The following is a 21,280-nucleotide window of genomic DNA, read 5'->3' as shown; positions in this document are numbered from 1 at the left end:
GCGCACGCCCGCGCGCCCCCTCCCGCCGCGGCCGCGCGTGACCCCCCCAACTGCCCGCGGTGAAAGGCCCTTAAAGGGGCCGCGCCCCCGGACCCGCGGGACGGCGGCGCAGCGGGGAAGGGAACGGAGGAATGGGGAGAGAATCCCGCCCGGGCAGACCCCCAGTGTGGCGGCGGCGTTGCCCCTTCCCGCCCGAACGGGGCCTTTTTTTCACTTAAAACAATGGCGGCAGCCGCCTCTCCTCCCGCTGCAGATGCACCGTCACCCCCCTCTCGCCAGCGGGGAAGCAGACAGCCCCAAGGCACCCACCAATGGCAAAAATCAGCAATAAAGGCGCTTAAATCCTTGTTATCTTTATTTCTTTTCTCTGTTTGGCCGGCGTGCATGTGTGCCAGCACAAGGTACAGGTTTTGTGCCAGTATAAGGTCCAGTTTTTGAGCCAGTATAAGGTACTGCAAGGTAAATGGGCCAAGCATGCTACATAAACCTGTAAAAAACCCAGAAAAATGTTAAGTCACTTAGAGGAATTTCCTGCCCTGACTGTTTCTGCAAAACCCTAATTAATTTGCAGCGTGCTTTACACTCTCTTGCAGGTGCTATAAAGACAATGAAACAAAAAACTCAGTCAAAAATCGTTCTCTGGGACTCAAAATGGAAGCTTACAGCCCTGCAGCTGTTGTCATGTGGAGCTCAGGGTCCTCCCTCAGCTGGAGGTACCACCTGGCACAGCTTGTTCTCCTGCTTTAATTCTCACCTGTTTTTTGGGTGAAGAGAGGGTACATTTCAGATACCCTCTGGAAAAAGTGGGACCTGTGATGAGGGCCATAGGCAACGGCCAACTTGCTTTTGCTGCTCTTTTTCAACCCACCATGATATCAGCAGGTACCTGCAGAGCACTGGCATTCCTCTGCTACCTATTCCTCAGCTGGCCTGCCAGTAAGCACTCACAGCCCTTGTGGCCTTCACTAACCCTTTCTCCACTTGTACTCACCTTCCCTTTCCACCTCCGGCTCAGGGGTTTCACCCAGGAGGAGGATATTCCAGAAACGGCTATATTATGGCTATAACTTCAGTACTAGCAGAGATGGAATTCCCAAAGTCAAGACAGGCAGGTAGGAAAATGAATGTTTTCCTCACTACCTGCGATTCAGCCAAGATCTGTCAGAGTGTTTTGTTCTTTCTCACCTTAGCAGCTGAAATGTTGCAGCCGCCACAAGCTCCCTGCCTAGAGGAAAAGTGACTCGGGAGAGGACCTGCTCCTTACCACTGTGTCCCCATTTGAAGGGGGGTGAACAGAGAGGTTGCTGAATACTGACAGAGACAGTAGATGGACAGTCACATGGACCCTGGTCCACGAGATGCGAACAATTCAGAGAACTGAGGTGTTTCTGTGGTCAGGGACTGAACCACAGCATGCTTCACCACTGATAATACTGCATTTAGGTCATATCTCTCACTTCCAGAATAGGCTGTAAGAGGCCCTTTCTCAGGTATTTGGCTTCACGGGCCAGGCAAGAACAAAACCTGAGACTCTCACCTAGAGTGGGACAAGTTCTTCTGAACTGCCCTGTTTCCCCAGACCCCGCTTATTTTAATCTCAATTCCTCATACGCTTGAAGGTGACTTCAAAAGAGCAAGTCCATCACACCCATTGCGTTTTGCTTTTCACTTTTTTAACTTTGCACATTAAGTGTTTATTAACACCATCCACATTTAAATTAGCGTATTTGTTACTGTTCACTTTGTTTAAACGACTGCTTTTACACTTGTAACTCAGTGTCAAGTAACCGAACTTTCAACCAGCAATATCGTCCACCCTAAAAAGCAGCCACCCCCAAATTAAAAGGGGTAAAAGTCTTTACATCGCTACACAAACACAGGTGCAGCGGCCAAGACTGGTGGTCTTGTCCCCCAACAGACACATGGGTCATGAACAGCACACCTTGCCTCGGGGCAGGAGCACAAGGCACTCCTGATCCATGGATCAGAAGGGGCAGTAGCATTTCAGAGTTCCACGTGCTCTTTCTAGTTATTTTCTCCTTCTATCTGTCAGCAGAACCTTCTTTCCAGCCACAGCGACTGCTCAAATCACTGCAAACTGCCATTGCACAGGTGTTGCCTAACACTTTCATCTAACTTTTACTCTCAGAAAGCAAAATAGTAGCAGAATATCCAGCTGCTCAGGGCATTGTTGGGTGTTTCCTTTGTTTCATTCACATTTCCAGAAAAACACTTTAAAAAAAAAAAACCCACCTGGGAAGATGGCTCTCCCGGAAAAAGCTATTGTTCACTACAGACACCGAATAAAACATTTTTCTGGCACCTCGCTGTCTGCAAGACTCTGGTGCCGTAGGATACACTGTAGCACTTCTTGCTAGCACTGGGAAGCAATAAGCTTTGGAGAAGCAACACCACCTTTCTTACCAGAATCACTGCCCAGCGGTATACGGGCATACGAAGAGAGCAGCAGGTGCAAGAATGTTTTTATGTATCTTTTAAATGACGCTTGATAATGGGAAACTCACCCGCTCAAAGCCGGTAGCTGCCTCCAGGCTCATTTCCTATGGACCCGTCAGGAACAGCAGCACTTACCTCCATGAGAAGAGCTCCAAGGGTCGATCGACTGACTCCACTGCTGTTTGCTCCAGGGAGGTCACTGTCAGCAGCAGCAGATTTTGGCACGGAAACGGTCACTCCCTCACCTACCCCAGGAGTGGACACAGCTGCGCGCACTCAGCAACCCTGTGGTCATCCAGGTCAAAATGGGCTGAGATTTCACTGCTGCAACTCTGGAATACACGCAAGCAAAGGCAGATCCCTCGGAGCTGACCATGTACCTCCCCACACACCAGGTACAGGTGGCTCAGCATGGCCCAAGAAGCGGTCAGAACAACCATCCCTCCAGCCCACTAACTTTTTGATGTAGCAGAGAGAGGAGAAGGCCAATGGGGTTTGTGCTGGGCCTACACCGCTGGGGTGCTATGATATCCCTGGGCCCAAAGCAGGCTCAGCTGCCCAGGCTGCTGCTTGCATTACACAAGTCCCCCAGGTTTATTGCATTCTTGATTCAAAAACAGTGGCTTGGTGAGTAAAATGCTGGAAAAAGAAGGACCAAGAACAGGGAAGATGTGTGGCACTGAATGGACAGGAGGTGCCATTGCAGGGGTCACACGCACTGCATTTCACCCTGTGCTTCTCAGAGAACACCGAGCTGCCCAAACCGTGTGGTTCCCCTCTTGCCGAGTGGCCTTGTTCTGGGGCAGCCAAAGGGGAGAGCGGTGCAAGGCAAGCCAGCTGCACTGCACGGATCGGAGGGGTGGCATAGCAACAGATTATTAAAAAACAGAAGTTCTGCTCAGATTAACCTTTAATCTAACCAACACATGCATGCAAAAGGACAAGCTGTTGTGAGTTTCTACTGCCAGCCACCTTCTGCAGCATTGGCAGGGGTAGGAAGGCACAACCTCCAGAGTAGGCTTTCCCGTAACTCTGCACTGCAGTTTCTTCCAACTTTACCTGACTCGCTCGCTGCTGCTGCTGCCAGAGAGTAAGTGGCTGGCTGGAGTCCTGCTCCAATGCCATCACTCAGCTCCAGCCGCCCTGGCTCGAGGCAAGCATGCTGACTGTGCTTTGGTAACATGGGCAAGACCTAATCACACTGCCTTGAGCCATGACCAACTCAGGAAATGCATCCCATCCCCCTCTGCTTTTGCTCTGCATGTTTTTGTGATTGACATCACAGCTGTGCTCAGGTGCAGGGCTCACCCCCACCTTACGCCTATTAAAGGCATCTCGGGCAGCCCCATTCGCTTCCTGAGGTACCTCCATAAACAGCTTATCCTGCCCCTCCACAGAGGATGGAGAGGGACATGCCTCGAGGGAGCAAGTCAGACACTGAAGTGGACTGACATTTGGGATTCTCTCCAAGGAGTATCAGCAGTTCCAGTACACGGGCTCCTTGGCTAAGCCCTGCATTACCTGGGATGAACCAGGGGTCAAACTCTGCCCAGGAGCAGCTGTACTCCTGAAGAGGTCCCTGGAAGCCCTGCAAGACAATCCACTAGAGGCTTTGGCATAGAGGAGAGCTGCTTCCCTGATGGCAACCAGTGTGGAGCGTGCCTGGCAGCCCAGGCCTTGCCTCAGACTTTCTCCATTCCTGTAAGAGACACGATACAGGGCACATCAGCACTCTCCTGGTGCTGGCAGAGCTGTCCTGGCACCACAGCCTTGTGCAAGGATATTGAGAACTCCCTAAACCCAGAGCAGCAGTCATCCTGACACTGCCATTCTCCTCTTCAAATTATAATCCATCAAAAGACCAACCGTCCCAGCTCACCTCTGTACAGCTCTAACATACCCAGTGGGTTAAAAATTAATAAAAACCTGACCTCCTCCAATCAAAGCAATGAGTAATGTCAGAAACAGCCTTTTGCAGGCTCCATTCTTCATCGATCCTTTTTTACTGATCTTTCTCACGCATGCACGCACATTTTCCATTCTTTTTCCAGCTGCACTGCACGTTTATACCAATAGAAGTGACTGGTGGAAAATAATTCAGCTGTAGAATTAAAGCAAGGAGAGGTAAATGACCACACAAACAGACCAAGAGGTAAATGTCAGTTCTCATATTTAATATTTTAATAATTTTGTTTGCAACATTTACCACATAAATCATCTAAATAAATAGATGCTGTACAGTCTCTTATCCATATCAGTACAAAAATAAAACCACACTTTGTGTCAAATTATACTTGAGCTTGCCCTCCCTTTGCTATTACAATCTCCTTTTACAGCACATACTTGCTCAGAAAAGGCATTATACTCTGATTGGTTTGTTTGGAATTGGTTTACTCCCTATTTCCCCCCCTCCCCAAATACATTCAATTAGTCTGTACAAAAGCTAGAAGCTCATTCTGTGCAAAAAGGAAGCTTTCTGTGTGCAAAGACTCCAATACTCTAGCGTGCTGACGGAACAACAGCAACAACTGAAGAGACAGGAAGAAAAATATCGGGGACCCTCCCCTCTAACTGACCCTGTCATCCCCCATCTCCCCCCCCCAGAAGAAAGGGAGCACACCAAATCAGTGTGCTAAAGAGTCTGAATGATGTGCATACACTGAAGGAAAAGGTTGGTGCTGAAAATTCAGTGAGAGAACTAGGGTGTCGTCCCCCCACGCTGTAGAGCTGGCTAGGTAAGGAGACTCCCCTTAGCCTGCTCAAAAGGTTCTTGAGATACACAGAACGAAAGCTTCATCTAAATTATTTTATTTCTTTTGTTGCCATTCTGTTGGAGATGAGGTGAGGAAATGGCCTCTGGAAAAATCCAGCAGCTACTGAATACAGCTCCTGGTTCACCCTCCCTTCCTCTCCCCACTCCCTGCAAAAGGACAGACATCTCCCCGTTCCTCAATTAAGCTAATAAGGTGCAATTTTTCAGACAGGAAACTCTATGAAGATGTCTCTGGAGCTGCGAGATTTGGTCATAGTTCCAGACCAGGACCACACCAACTGAAACTCAACTTCATTTTTCCCTTTCCTCAGTCAAAGGAGGTGGGGAGGGAGGAAGCCAACCTGCAAGCCAAAGGTGAGTGAGGGACTTAGCAGGTCTCCCCCACTCCCTCAAGGTGCCCTCCTTTCCTTGGCATGGCAGAGCACGCTCCCCTCCAGCCATGGTAGGGAGGCAAAGGGCTGGGTGGCAGCTCTGGAAAAATGATAAGGAGCAGCCCGCAGCCTGAAACAGATACATCTTTTGCTTTTCAAATGCCACTTTTAGACAGACGATAAGGAGTACTTAGCACTCCTAGTGCTTTGCATTTCCAAAGTGCTTCAAAACATACTTCAGATTTAAAAGCAAAAAAAAAGCTACTTAACATTTTGACAGATTTGCAAAAAGCTGCTTTGTGCTGACACTACATTTTCTGGTTAAAAAACCAATAATAATAAAAAAAGGTTTTTCCACCTCCTCCTCCAAAATCCCCCTCCCAGCCCAAACTCTACTACCCCAGTAAAGAGATAAGCTGTGACAGAGGTTCCGAGCAGTCTTAGCAGCTCTCCCTTTCAACATCTGACTGGCACTCTCAGAGAAGAACCCCTACCATCTTTGCAGGGCAGCCCACAGCAGACAGAGGCAACCTCGGCAGCAAAGCTTCTACCCCAACCCGACTTTGTAGCAATCCATCCCCTCCCTGTCAGCCCTTATGTGCTCCAACTGAGCTCTGCACCTCTCCACAACTCCCAGTTAACTAGGGATCACCTCCTACCTGCTCCCTGTTCAGCCAATGTACTTTAAGCAATTAAGAGTGAAAGAGGTGGAAGAGAAAAAGGGATCATCACTACAGCAAGTGCTCGTTACATGAAAAGGATTTGAAGGGTCTGAACTCCATTTTAAGTGATTGCTTCTCTCCTTCTAATTGTCCCGGCACTGTTTTTAGGTCTTCCCATCCTGACCACCTGCTTGGGTGGAATCCAGGTGGTTCAACATCCAGAAGGTTCACACTTCCTCTGCGAGGGTAGTAAGCTCAGCAGACAGAGGACAACATAGCCTCTTGATCATAAGCTATTGTCTCAAAACAAGTTTATCATACCCTTCAGGAAAACCTTTATGACAGGCATGGCAAAAGCAACACGCTCCTTTTACCTGTATGTGCCAATGCTATGCATTCCCATGTAGAAGTTACCCTACGCAAGCTGTTAATGTACACATCTCCCTTGCGTTCCCAAATGGTAGAAGACAGATACATAAACATAGCAACCACCACCTCCTCTCCACAAGGCCCTCACAGAACTCCAACAGCAGATACAAGGGATCAGTTTCACGACAAGTTCTTTGTTTCTAACACACCTTCTCTCTCAACTACCAGCTTACCCAAAGGCCTGTCCTCAATCACCTAGTGAGAGCAACTCCAAAGCAACTCTATTCCTATCTTCCCTGACTGGAAGCTGCCCCTACTATCTTCCCAGAAAGGCCCACTGCCCTCTTCTTCCTAGGCTGCAGGTAAGCCAGGAAAAAAGAGAAGATGGGTAGATACCAACTAGCTTTATAAGAGGAGGTTTTTGCACTTTCCCTACTTCAGAAGACAAAAAGCTTAAAGCTTGAGAGGAGAGGAAGGGGTGGAGAGGTGATGGTAGACTTTGCTTTGCTTAAAACACAGATGTGGCTGACAGCCCCCGCTGTCTTTCGCACCCTGGCCTCTGTTGCGGCTACCACAGAGGGTCCTGCATGAGCTACCCTGCCTATTTTTTGACCTGTGTGAGGCCTCCTTTCTCTATTCCAGTGAAACCATCAAGCAGCACTAGCTGGCGTACAGCAGGAAACAATACTGGGGCCAAGGGCCTCCTGTGAGGTGAACAAACAATTTTATACATTCAGTCACAAAACACCAGAGGAACAATTCCGGACAGTTTCACAACACTAATAACAAAAAAAAGCCATTCATTTCTCAATAAGCTTCTCTATGTCTGAGGCTCTGACATAAACAAGAGTCAATTCACGAACAAATTTGGGCTTATTTTGGCAAATGGAACTGCTTTTGGGTGTTCTCACAAAAATATCCTGGCCTTGCTTGGAAAAAAAAAAAAAAAAAAGAAAGAAAAAAAATCACCTTGGTCTAACTTCACAAGCAGAAGGGCCCCCAAGCAAATGCAAGACAATATGGAGCATGCAGGAGCTACGAGGCTACTTAATGCCACTATTTACGCATTAAAACTTGCTGTTCCAAGGCATCACTTATATATCAGAGCAATAACATCTAGTTTATAACCATTCAGGACAGAGGAATATATACCTCACTTTCCGTGTATTTTTTTTAAACACAGTGTTAATGATAAAGGCTTTCCAGTCTCATGAAGCCCCTCAGTTCTGTCATATATACAGCGAGTTCACTTTGAGATCTATGAAATAAAAACCTCTGTTTCCCAAACGCTGCTGGTAAATTCTCACATGGAAACAGTTCTAAGAATGACTATTAGAACCGTTCTTCTCTGAGAAGGTTGCTTCTTGTGTACAGTTCAGTAATTTCCACTGGCTGAAGTTTGTTTTTCTTGTTTACAGCCATGGAGCCAAACGAGGTATGGGAGAGTTAGCCCATTTCTATTCTCAGCTTGTGCTTCAAATAGAATTATTAAACTCAGCTTCAGCTGGATGCTATTCTGGCTCTTCTAATCAAACGGAATGCTTAACAAAGCTTCGAGCACAGTATCTGATTTTCACGATATGTTTGTACAAGAGGTCCCAATTCAATTTTCATGTTTTGGGTTGAACTGGCAGATGGACAGTATTGGGGAGAAGAGACAAACCCAGACAAACTCTCTTGCCATCACTACTAAAACCCCCAGACAACTCTACACCTGCAGAGATGGAATAAAGCTAATTTTAAACTCCCTGAAGACCAGCTCTACCAAGGAAATTTACAACAATATGTCACCAGACAACGTGGAACAGAGCCATGTTTTTTTAAAAAGATCAGGAGAAAAATCTTCTCAAAAAGATCTTTAAGATAAACAAGAATTCATGAATGTCAAAAAAAAAAGTCCACGCCAACGAAGTAACTGCTTAGTTTCCTACCACAAACTCCTCTTCACACCCCCCTCCCCCAAACCCACGCACATGCAGCTTGTTGCGTCTTAACTCGATTATAGTTAACTCCTCATTGACACAAAGCAGCATTGCAGCCAGGTACTTTGTTCCACACTTTGTGCAGAGAGATGATTAGTCACCAGCAGAACACAAGCTAGCCTGATCCAAAAAATGATTAAGATATGAAGCTGTGGGTGGATCCTCTTTGTAAGACCACCACAGGTCTTTGAAAACTCCACTGCAAGAGGAAGAAAATATGTTTAAAGAAAAATGCCAAAACAAAGCGTTGAGAAGCGTCAGCTGGCGAGTGGAAAGAAAAGCAGAAGATGGAAATCTAGTTTATTAGGACAAGCTCTTTCCTGCCGCAGGATTGGTATTGCTTCCGATGTCAGCCGAAGCCAGGAACTTAGTAAATAGGAAGCTTTTTTTGGTGTATTTGTACTCTGAGATGAAGATATGACAAAGGCATCAGTTGCTGAATTAGAATAGAGAAACCAGATCCTATAAATGCCACAAAGATCGAGCAGGGTGAGCTGCAGTTCGAAACATTTTTTAAAGAAAGCTAAAATATTACGCTTCTGCAACCATCACTACCTAACCCGCTACAACCCACAGGAGTGGACTCAGCCATGTGCTGTGTCCACTGGCCACAACAGAAGAGAGATGCAGGTATTCAGCACATTTGGCAGTTGTCGGGAAGAGGGTGGGTGTGGGGGGGTGACGATAACAACACTGTCTGACCCCACATCCTGCAAAAGAGGGCGCAACTCCAGACACAGAAGCCTCGCTCTGGACACCCACGTTCAACAAACATCCTGCGCCTGCATGCTTACCTCATCAGTTTGCCCTTGCTAGCTACTGCAAGCTTCTTTCCTACTCACTCTTCCTCCCACCTCATAATTCCCCCCCCCAGCTTCCACTTCTCACCCTCTCAAATTTCTCCATAATAAAACTCCCATCTTACTTCTTTTGAGAGACAAAAGGTCAGCTCAAGAATTCAAGACCTTCCCAGAGGTCCTGAAACTGCTGTGATGCAGTGGAAGACAGGCTTGCTCAAACAGCTCTGAGATGGAAGGGCAAACACTAAATCTACACTGAGCTGCCATGTCCCATCTGAGGTAAAACCTGCTTTTAATAAAAACCACAGGGGCAGTCCAAGAACTTTGCAAAAAGTAGATGTTTGGAGGACCAGAAGCCTCAGAGCTCCAAAATTCTGCAGGCCAGCAGCCAAGCCCCTCATAGGAACACAGAGGATTTCCACAGGTGGTCTCACAGCTCAGAAGGCTCATAGCTTCATTTAGAATAAATACAGCATATAAGAGACGCTTCAGGTGGGGTGGGGTGAGGAAACAAAGGATTTGAGTACAGAAATCATGACAGTAGCCAATGTTACCCTACAGACTCTGTTCTGCAGTTCCCACTTCAGACTAGCTTACTTTTCTTGCTTTCCATAGGAAAAGGTCTATATTTAAAAAATTAAGTTATTTAAATAAATTTTGCTTTTAAAAATGGAAGAGAACATGCATGTGCAAGAACAGATGCTGTGCTAAACTACCAACTCAAAATACAGCAATTCTTCAAAAACCTCAAAGTGTCACAGGCAGTCCAGCACAAGGCATTTTTAAGTGCAAGATTAGGCAGGGTCTATTGAAATGCAGACCACTTTCCTTGGCAAAGATTTTTAAGCCTTCCAAGGGGAAGCTCCTATCAGCAAAGTAGGATCACAGATACTGTGAGGAGACTGGAGTCATGGAAGAATATCACTCAGGCAGTACAAGCCAAGAATTCTCATTGCTAAGAATCAAGAATTTTTTTCCCCTCTTCAAATCTAATACATGCCCTCCTCACATGTTGTTTACCTTGGATCTCTCTAAGGGATCCAAAACCAGAATTTGCTGCTAATCAAGGTCCATTTCTAGCTCAGTTCTGCCCAATTCCTGTGTCCTGGGCCTGTGCCAGTTTCTTGAATATCTTTGCAGTGCCAGGCAATGCTTCAGTTGTCCTATTAGCCCCTCCTCCCAGGGGAGAGGAGTCAGTTTTCATCCAACTTATTACCACAGATTCAGGGCAGCATTTGTTATTAATACTGAATTTGGCAAAGGGTAAGAAGACCCCACTTTCCATAACGCACTCCTCACACAGCAGAGTCGAGCCTGGAAATCCTGTTTAGCATATACAGAATGGTATGTCTTGACTGTGCTGGGTTTCTGAGCTTTTAATGAGGGCAAATTGAATTTGCGTTGCCAATTTAGATTTCAGAGATGCATTTCAGTCTTTCCGCATGATCAACAATCAAAGGGAGAAACCTCAGCTGTCTATATGGACCCATGCTGCAAAGACTGACTTACCACAGACAGGCAAATAGGATTCTGAAGTCCTGACAGCAGGCCACAGGGAAAACAGCACTGGAGAGAAAGTCTTAACAGGCTGGAGTTATCTACACAGGTAGGATCCATTGCGTCTCACTGCTGCAGGAAGAGAGGGAGGAGGAAGGTGGGAAGAGCAACGCACAGAGATGTATCTTTATCCAAGGGATATCAATTGCAGAACAAGGCAGCAGGCTAGAGATCCAGCTCTCTTTCCACCTCCACATGCCCTCTCCCCACAAATGCAGCTGCCGCCACTTGACAGGATAAAAGGCGAATTGTTCGGCTTGCTGCTTTCACATCAAGGAGGGGAGTCTTTGCCAGGGAAAGGGCTGTCAGTTTTTCAGCTGGACAAAGCAATGACAAACACACCCCCCCTACACTGCCCTTTTTTGCGTATCTGAAAGGGGGAAAAGGAGAAAAAAAAAAAGTCTCTGTAAACATTTTAAGAGGAGACATTTTGGATATTTTTTTTCTCTTAAGGGATAACATAACCCTTCCCTAGCCCCACCCTAAAAGCACTGTTTTTGGGGAGCACTGCAAACAGAGATTCAGAACTGTGCACTCCGGTCTCGAAAGAAGCCCTCAGCCACTTGTGCTTCTCTGAAAGTGACGGTAATGGAGTTTGCCGTGATGTCTGTCACTGTCACTTCACTGGGGGGCACAGTGGGGATCCAAGGGAGACTGGCATCCACATCTGCTGCAGAAGGAAAGAGCATGTTAGTGAGAGGAAGGTGAGGGAGAAGGAGGGAGGAAGCAGAGAGGGAAGGGAAGGATGGAAAAATGGTCTCCTTTCTGACAAACAGTAGGTGAAATCAGCCTGAGTCTGCACGTACAAAGCAAGAAAGAGCACGTGCAAGCTCTCCCCTCAGAGGCTAAGGGAAAATGGGAGGATCACAGCAGGACATAATGGGAAAAGGAAAGAGCAGTAAATGTGTCCAGACACACAGCGGCATCACAGCAGCCACAGAGAGGTCAAAAGACCTGCAAACCCACTCAGCTCATCTAACCATCCACAATTCCCTGATACCTCTCACCCCACTTCAACCCCTAATTGGTTTTGTGTCACCAAAGCACACTCATCCTGCTGTGAGCTCACCTGCTTCTAAATGCCCTACCCTGCTGAAAAGTCAAAAATCAAACACTCTAACACACGCTCTTCAGATACTCGTATAGGAGTCAAAGGGATCCAAAATGGAGGGTCTGCCTTCATAGTGCACCTGCAACGTAGCCTGGGTGTGATTCTCTCAAAAATCTGCCAGTAGTGCTCTGTGGAAAGGCTGATCTCCCTTTCTCATAGCCTTCCTTTGCTTCCAGACAGTTCCATACAGGAAATTCAAGCACTCTTGCACTTTCTCACTGTATGAATAATTATCAGTCCTCTGCCACCTAAAGCCCCACTTCCCCCAGCCCCCAGAGACTGCCACATGAACAGAGAAAGGGGAAGGAAAACACATCCTCTCCCTGTCATTCTACCTGTACTATATCCCTTGTGATCCCAACCTGGGTAAAGAACAAGTTCCCTTAAGAGTATATTTCCTGGCTTCTGTCTCAAGCACCTGGGGTGCCTACTATCACCTCAGAACAATAACAATAATCCCCCCTAGCAATAAGCACAGACCATATGTCAAGGGGAGAACAAAAACAGTTTTACAATTCTGTAGTGCCACTCACTCTTATGATCCCAAAGTGCTTTAGAGCCCCATGCTTCTAGGGGAGAACAGCCCCACACACTTGTCCACTGCCAGGATGTAACACTGGGCTCCTCTGTGCTACTCCCATTGCTGCCTCCCTGGATTCTGGGCACTGTTCCAGTCCCTCTCAGAAAGGAAGGAATAGCTTTGATTCCCAGAACACAGCCCTCTCCCTAAAATCTTGCCTAATCCAGCCTGGCTAACAGCTACTCCTAGCAAGGAGTAACAGGATTCCCTCAGCTACTACAAGCAGCATAAGCCCCGTTTTTCCACTCCTCAGGAAAGCTACGCCTTCAGAAGCTCTAATAATGCAAGGATAGAGTTTCCCTGGTAACTGAGAGCAACACACACATCCCACAGCCCTCCTGCACAAGATGCTGGTATCCCTCCCCAAAATGCCAAATGTGCTTGGACATCTCCTGTGCCCACACTCATGCTGCCTACTCAGTGGGATCAGGCAGGAGTTACCATCCTCACTTCATCTCTCTCATCCCCCCCTCATATAGCCCTACAGTAAGAGACTACAGAGGGGTGTGGAGAGTGCACACAGGAGGGAAGGAGGGGGCAGGGGAGTGCACTATGGCATTTCCTAGTGGCATTTCTGTATGCTTCTCAGACCACCACTATGAGAGGAGTTCTGGTGTCCCAGCTTGTCCACTGCCAGCCAAGCTCCTTCGAGCCAAGCAGCAGGTTGAACACGTGTGGATGTGTGGACAGAGGCAGAGTTCATCACTATCACACCTATGTGTCACCTCTGCTGGGAGGAAACTGTAAGAGGGGAAAAATTTGCAGTATCTTCTGCATGTTTTCTAACACTGGGAGGGGCATCATGGATGTAGGACTACAGAGAGGCAACACCATCAAAAAAACCCAGATTAATCTGTGCTCTTCAAACAAGAAAGAAACCTTGCAAACAAGAGGGCCATAATATGAGTCAGTGAGAGCCGCTCTGAGAACCTGACCTAAAGCACAATCCCAGGAGGAGGTAACTGAGGAGGAAGAACACAGACTATCCTTCCCATGCCCCAGAACTTCACAGCCAAGGGGTGTCTGGCCTTACCTTCTTTGCTGGTGTGCTGCATGGCCTCCCACTCCTCAGGGCCCTGCCTGGCCTCTAGGCCCACTGCATCATTCAGGAAAAACTCATGCCTGCAGTTTCGGTTCTCCAGGCTCGCCATGCGGGGGAACTTCTTCCTGGACAGTCGCAGGTACTTCTGGTTTTTGCGTTGCTTCCGGAGAGAGAACGGCAGGACTGCTCCCCCAGTCTTCTCTGGGAACTCTGCTTGTCCTGTCTTGGCCCCTGGCAGGCTACTGTCTCCTCCTCCAAATCTCCGTGCAAGAGAGAAACAGAGCTTCTCCTTTCCCTTATGGGCACTCCTCAAGTCCATGCCATACAGCCTCTGCCAAGACATCGACACAGAAAGGGTCAGAGCGGACATCTGATCATACAGGCAGGGCTCCACCCTGGGAGCCAGGAAACTATTCTTTGTTCAGCCCCTGAACATCTAGATGTGCTACTTCTAAGGTATGCTGCTTCTACAACACCATTTCTCTCACCTCTTCAACTGCCATCTAAGCTCTTCCTAATATACGCTTCCTAGGATTGGCTGATTTGCTTGGGAACATGCTGAAACTCTGCTTCCAAACAGTGGCTATCTTTGACTTGATGGAAAGTTCAAGCTCAGCATAAAATTTAAAGAACATACAAACCAGGTAACCTGCAACCACTCAGGCCCTTACTTTACAAAATTCCAGTTCAGAGAGCAAGAGCTGTTGTTTTATTTTGTTTTGCTTTTTTAAAGATAAATTAGCTAGCTCTTCAGCTAACAGGTTAAAACTATCTGCCTAACCACTGATTTCATGGTGGTGTGTTTGCTTGTTACCTCCAATTCTGTCCATGCAACAGCAAACAGACAGTTCCCACATCCCTGACAGCAGAGAAGCAGCACAGCAGCTAAGAGTTAGGAATACACAGAAGAGCAAGAGGCTACCTGCAGTAGGAGGCGCTTTGGTTTGGGGCCTCTTTTCCTGTACCCTGATGCACGATCTCTCTCCTCCCTGTGAAAGAGGAACACAAATCAAACTAAATACTAAATACCACAGTATAAAACCTAGTTGGGACTTCAACCTTTTGCAGCATATCTTCCTCAATTTCCTTCACTAAAACCCAATGGTGACCAGGGTGGGCTTGGAAAACATCCCAGAATTTCCTCCTGTAGGAGTGAAAGCCTTGCAATAGGGGAATTTCTCTGACACAGCTGATGAGGGATGGGTTAGAGAAACGTATTGCCTCACATCGCTCCAGTCCAGCTCTGAACCTGATTAAAACCTGAGACTGATGGTTCTTTGGCTCAATGCTGCCAGTTCTTTGCCTCATTTCCTGAACAGTGCCAATCAAAGCTGCTTTAACCTTGTCTTGTCTGTTTCAACCAACAGCAGGGTACCGAAATCAAGCAGGATTCATTGCTGTACATCTCATCTTTGACTTACGTAGGGACAACAGGGCACTTTGTGCATATAATGAAATAAAGATGGTATTTCTTTTCCTGTGTTCAGGGAAAGAAAGAACACGCGTCCTTACTTTTCTTCATAAGCCACTAACAGGCGAGGGTCCAAGATATGATCCTCTGGCTCCCATGTGCTGTATCTGAAGAAAAACATAAGGAATAAAAAGTAAACAATACTTAAATGAAACATTCTCTCCGCAGGCCTCCTACCAGTGTGCTGCAGCCCTGGATACTGTCTTCACCAGGGTCGATGGGGCCTGCCACAACATTGCGAGAGCTCTGAGGAATCTCAGCCATTCCCTCCCCAACTTCCCACAGACACCACCTCCCCTTCCCAAAACAGGCAGGGCCGACCGTCAAACAGCTCTTTGTAGGAAAAACAGGGAAGACTTTCCTCCCCAGGGCCCCCTCTACACTGTTCGCAAAGCCTGTGCAGACACTCGCAAACTGATTTTAAGTCCATGCCTAAAGAAGGTTTCATCTGCAGCATTCCCTCAAATCCAAAAACCCCATGGAACAATGAGACGTGATCTGATACTGCTTTCTGAAAAATAGGTCTCTCTTAATTTAGAGTGCTCAAAGAGTAAGTACGCTTTCTCACCTGCATTATTAATTACCTCTAATCACTGAAGCCGAAAGTATTCATTTAAGAGTTTAATTTTTCTCCACTGATGCCGTTCAACCAAACATGTTCAGACCTGCGCCCTGGGGCAAGCTGATGGCCACTTGCCAATGCCTCCTCCTCCAGCTCGGCTCCCCCTGTGGGTTGTTCCTACAGAACAGAGCTCATCGGTACTTTGTACCGGTGCAGAAGGAACCATCTGCACTGCGGCCAGGGCCACCAGCACTGCTCCAAACAGGCTTCATGCTCCGACAGGAGCTGTGAACAGCATCACTCTCTGCCCCAGCTCCGTCCTTGATAGCCAGAGAGCTGTGACAAGAGCCAGATCTCAGGAAAGGACTGAACCCATCCAGCAGGCAACTCCAAAACTGGTCGCCAAAGAGCACACTTGCACTTAACACCAGGGAGAGGCAGCCAAAAATTCCCACTGTGGAAGCCGAAAGGATCACAAGGTGGTCCTTGTGGCATGTTTGCTTCTAAGAGGTCATGCTTGCACAGAAAAGATGGGTGGCATGTCTCTACTGTACAAACTCTAAGGCAAAAAGGCAAGTCTGAAACTCCAAATGCCTCAGAACACTGATTTTCCTGGAATGTGAGGTCCAGGCCTGGAGGTAAAGCACCTTCCAGACCCCAGGAAGGAGGACCAGAGAGGAGTCACTTCCAGGTGTGCAAAGGTGCATTTGTATCAGTGCCTTTAAAAGCGAGAAAGCATTTCAGGATGTTTACATTTCTGGATGAAGCACAGGCTGTACATGAGAGCACACGATACATGCCTATATGTACACGGGGGAGGTGGTTTAGGAATGCTTTTCCCTTTCATCTCTCTATTAGAAGAAAGGTACTGAAAAACAGGAACATTCCTGGAGAACACATCTAGAAATGAAAATACAATTCTTTTACAAAAGGGAGAAACAAAAATATGAAATTCAGATATTCCAAGGTGCACTGTACATCAGAGAGTTAAGAGCAGACATGTCTTCGTAGCCAGCTGATCTCTCCCTCCCTCCCTCCTTTGCTCATGCCTCCTGCAGCAACCTGACTGTGAGCTGTCAAAGCCAAGATGATGTTTGAAAAGAGGAAGGTTTCCTCCCAGCTGCAGGGATTCTGGCACTCATCCTACAAATTTAAGAAAAATAACACCACGAGAGGGGAAAAAAGTCATCAGATTGCTTTTCACGGGCAGGAGAAGAAAGGGGATTTGCTTATAAAAAACCCCTGGTGGGTGTTGCCATTTTCTCCGCAGTTCAGATCCTGGCTTCGCTGCAGTAGCAAAACACTGCATTTAAAAAAAACATGGTTGAATTTGCCACGCGCGCGCGCACACGGAGCTTTATATATGGGTACACACAGCCCAGGCTGCAGCAAACTGCAGAGAGCAGGCACTCTGGAAAACATAGATCATATGATCTTCCTTCCCCCTCCTTCTACTCCTCCTCTTCCCCCTCCCCTCTTAACTCCAAGACAAGTTGTAAACAAGCTTGTAGCTAGAATCAGGTTGTCACTCCTCCATTCCCTCACTCCAGCAGTGCAATCCAGAAATCTGAGGTGCAGGGCATGAACAAGAATTTTTTATTAAAAAGAGGGGGGAAAAGTGAAATATGAATTACACGTGAAAGCAGTAAACTACTGACCTATCCTTATTTCCTTCTATGATGCTTCCAGTGGGATAATAGGTACAGAGATTACAAAGAGCAATGCAACAAGGTTGGGGAAGGGAATGAAGAGAAACAGGACATGGGATGAGCAAACAGACAAAAAGATGCAAACAGCCTGTGGTGCTGCATGCTATACTGGGTATATGTAAGTTCAGAAACAAGGAACAGAGACTGCTAGTGGGATGAAAGTGACTTCAGTGCTCTGAGAATCTTAGTTTTAATAACTCAAACCACTGAGTAAATAGTTAAAATGCTCTTCACATACGGAGTTTGGGAGAAGAGCAAAGGTGCTTGGACATGTCACAGCATCAAAAGTAGGGAAACCTGACATCACCTTGCTCCCTGAGGAGCTGTGCTTTAAATTCCCAGAAGAGTTTCTGTCTCCCCTAGAGTTCCAAGGTGCAGGACAAGGAAAGGCAGCAGTTAAGAATAAAGGCTGCTCTGTCCAAGGAAACATTACGCCACGCCTCAGCCCACCTTCTTGACTACGGGAGAAGGATCTCAATGCGTTTGTTCAAAGGCGAGTGGGATAAACATCAGTATTCTGGCCAGAAGCGGATAGGGCCTCACAGGCTCCAAATACATGTCCCACCCTCTATCACCGATTAAATAAGACTTGGCTCCTTAAGGCTGAAGCAGTCCAAGAAGTGGCCCGCACTACATGGCAGCTGGTGCTCAACAAGTGCACAAGGTTACTTCAACAGCAGGACTTACAGTCAAGAATAAAGCCCCCTCTCCCACCACCACCAGATAGGGGAAGTTGCTTGTATGTACATATGCCCCATAAGCATAAGGATTAGGCACAAGGATTGGGCATGTAGGAACACATTTCAGCTTCTTGGACACCAGGTACAATCTGTCAGAACCATCCCAGTGGGCCCTGCTTTGCAGCTGCGAGGCCAAACCCGTAACAAGCGGCCCCCTTTGCTTAGCAACACACAGAGCAACTGCATGTGTAATGCTGTTGTACCCACCCACGTTGTGTATGTACACACACAATCACAAACAGAAAAGCAAAAACAGGGCCCCATATGGGTTGGCCAGGAGGCTTTTCTACTAGACTGCTAGCTGACATAGTAATATTCTCCAGTTACCTAATCTTTCTAATCTCAAAGCATTTTACAGACTGTTTAAGCACAGACCAATCACTCTTCTTCAGAGGCAGCTGCATTTGAATAAGAGAAGTATCTGTAAACAGTGCACAGCAATGCTGAAAAAAAAATGCCTCTTTTTTTTTTCCCTTTTTGCAATGTAGCAACCAAAGTAAAAGCAGAAAAGGCACTCATAAAACCAGAAGGTTTCAGACAAGGAAATGAAGGCATGGTGGTAATGTTCAAGGGGCAAAGATCACCTGCACTTGGCTACAATCAATAAATCTGAAACACTGTCCCTTTCTGTTGGTGAACTGCAGAAGGAAAGCAGTAGGACAACCAGACAAGACCATCAACATGTATTCTATTTTAAAAGGCTTCAGACAGCTCTAAAAATAAAGTAGGGTCCTCTTGGTGCTGACTCAGAAAAGAAGGAGTCATTCCAAGTTCAGAAGAATCTGGGTTCTTTGTTGAACTCATAATGAATTTAAAAACATTTGTATCTAGAAAGCATCTCAATGAAATATTTCAGTGGTGGCAAAAACCAGTCTGAATAGACTGGCAGGCAGTTTGTATTCCTTAGCTGCCAATTCACAAACAGATTTGGGTTTGGTTTGTAGCTCTTTGGTTCTGTTTATTGTTGTTGAAATGAGGCACAAGCGATTACCCATCATGAATGAGATGCTCAATTGCAGAGACACACTGTAAGCTATTACCAAATATTAAAGTCAAAAAAGACAAGTAAACACAACTTACTTTGGGGGCCATCCTTTCCACTTCACCAGGTATTCTACTTTCCCCTGAGGGTGGAAAAAGGAAGAAGAAAACAGATGAACTCTGCAACAAAATACGGGCTACAGTATGAAATGCAACCAATCAATGGGACTAAACTCAAGCTCCTTTCCCATCACTTTATTTTCAAAACAAAGACACTTCCTCATTCAACTACACTTGCTATACCTTTTTCCCTAGAATGCAGTGGTGTTTAAGCATGCTTGCACTCCCATCAGCTTGGAGCACAGCTTTGCAGAAGTCTTGCAGCTAGAACACTAAAAGTCAACCAGACAGTAATACTGAACCTTTCCCACATTTACAGACAATCCTACAAGAACTCAGCACGCGTAAATGCAAGAGGCAGATGTATGCCAGAAGCAAGTGTCAGAGGAATATTTTTTTGAAGCAGAGAGAAGAAACACAGTACTTCAGAACCTATGAAGCATCTCTGACATGTTCCTTTCCATTTGCTACACGCTCCACTTAAACCCTGCTCCATCCATCCCAGGCGCTCATCTTTTCGACCCAAGCTCACAGCTGAAGTTCAGAGTTATCCTTTTACTTGCTCACTCCAAGTACAAGATTTAAAAACAAAAAGCAAAAAAACCTGCAGTGATTGGAAACCGTGCTCAAGGGCTCGGTGAGCAATGTGTACAACTATCAAAATGTTTAATGTTACGCTGAGGGGTTTGTTAAGCACTTTCCAAAGCATGGCACAGGCCTTCGTGGTGTAGGACGGCCACTCTCCAAGAGGCACTGCTGCAGCCGCAGACACCTTTACAGGAGAGCACAGCAAGGAAAGCGCTCGGGTACTTGAGCCAAAGAACCAGTTTCGTTTTCCTCATGGGGGGGTTCGTTCATCAGCCTCCCAAGACTGGAAAACACTGCCCTATAAGGAACTTTCCACCGGAGGATCTCTACACACTGCATTCTTACAGGTTAATCCTTGCAACACCCTGCGGGGCCCGGAGGGCTTCCAGGGCCGGGGAAACGGGAGTCACGGGAGCCTTCCCAAACGCTCTCCGGTTTGGGCTCTTCCGTCTGCTGTCACCAGCGCTCATCCTGCAGAGGCTGAACCTCCCGCACCGACAGCTCCCCCTCTGCTCCGGAGACCCCCGAGCCAACACACGTGTCCCCCGCTCGCCGGCCCCGGGCAGGTGCCGGTGCCCCCGCGGCGCGTGGGGGGACGTGACGGGGACAGGGACGAGGACCGGGCGGCCGCGCGCGCGCCCACCACGCCCCCCTCCCGGTGCGCGGCGGGAGGGATGTCCCGGTGCGCTCCCCCCGCCCCGCCCCACCGCTGCCCACCTTCCGCACGCGCTTCTTGCGGATGCTCTCCACCGCGAACACCTGCTCCCCGATGGCCGACAGCTCCATGCGGCGGGAGGGACGGCGGCGGGCTGTGCCTGTGGCTGTGTCTGTGGCGGCGGCCGTTCCCCGCCGCTCCCCCTCACACGCCCCCTCGCGCGCGGCCGCGCCCCCGCCGCCGCTTTAGAACCTGCGCAACGTTTTCCCCGGCGCGCGCGCGAGGGGGCGGGAGCGGGGGGCAGGGAGGGAGGGAGGCGGTGCGCGAGGCCGCGGCGGGAGGCGCCTGGGGCGCCGTTCCTGCCTCTGTCCTCCTACAGCCCGGGGGGAGCGCCGTGAGGGAGCGCTGCCCGCCGCAGCGGAGCGGTGGCATTTGCGGGCGTTTTCCACAGGAGCACGGACACCGGCGGTCGCGTGCCGGCGGCGGCGGCGGCTGGGGAAGCGGCGGCTGGCGGTGTGGGGGCGGGAGCAGCGCTGCGGCAGGAACCCGGCGTGGCTCCTCTGCCCGGGCACCCGCTGCAGGTGCGTGGCCGCGTGGTGCCTGTGACGACCCGCCCTGAAGGGGAAGGGAATGCCCAAGGTTCATAAGTGCTCGCGGCGGAAAGGAACGGAACAAGAGCCGGAGGGCCCGCAAGCAATCGGAAGGTTTTATTATTAAATGACACACTTGGAATGGAAATCAGTACGTTAG

The 21,280-nt window shown here is 48.1% G+C and overlaps 1 protein-coding gene and 1 long non-coding RNA gene across 3 annotated transcripts; both read right to left on the bottom strand.

The window, feature by feature from the left end:
• Positions 1–337: 337 nt before the first annotated feature.
• On the bottom strand, positions 338–4,538 carry LOC116786748. Its single transcript, XR_004357072.1, has 2 exons — positions 2,593–4,538; positions 338–487 (listed from the first exon to the last, which is right to left on the bottom strand). It is a non-coding gene; the product is annotated as an uncharacterized LOC116786748 (long non-coding RNA).
• A 72-nt stretch (positions 4,539–4,610) lies between these two features.
• CBX7 (chromobox 7) lies at positions 4,611–20,806 on the bottom strand. Of its 2 annotated transcripts, none has more exons than XM_032687682.1 (6): positions 20,593–20,806; positions 19,267–19,310; positions 15,217–15,282; positions 14,627–14,693; positions 13,696–14,035; positions 4,611–11,641 (listed from the first exon to the last, which is right to left on the bottom strand). In XM_032687682.1, exons 1-6 carry the CDS (start codon positions 20,659–20,661, stop codon positions 11,493–11,495), a joined length of 735 nt encoding a protein of 244 aa, XP_032543573.1. In that variant the 5' UTR covers positions 20,662–20,806; the 3' UTR covers positions 4,611–11,492. The 2 variants fall into 2 exon arrangements, with proteins under 2 accessions (XP_032543573.1, XP_032543574.1); XM_032687683.1 differs by having other exon boundaries at positions 4,611–11,638; positions 20,593–20,779.
• Between the last annotated feature and the right edge of the window lie 474 nt (positions 20,807–21,280).

Source organism: Chiroxiphia lanceolata, chromosome 5 (genome assembly GCF_009829145.1).
Source record: "Chiroxiphia lanceolata isolate bChiLan1 chromosome 5, bChiLan1.pri, whole genome shotgun sequence".
NCBI classification, from domain to species: Eukaryota; Metazoa; Chordata; class Aves; order Passeriformes; family Pipridae; genus Chiroxiphia; species Chiroxiphia lanceolata.
Note: the sequence above shows the minus strand (reverse complement) of the source record. Positions and strands in the feature narration are given on the sequence as shown.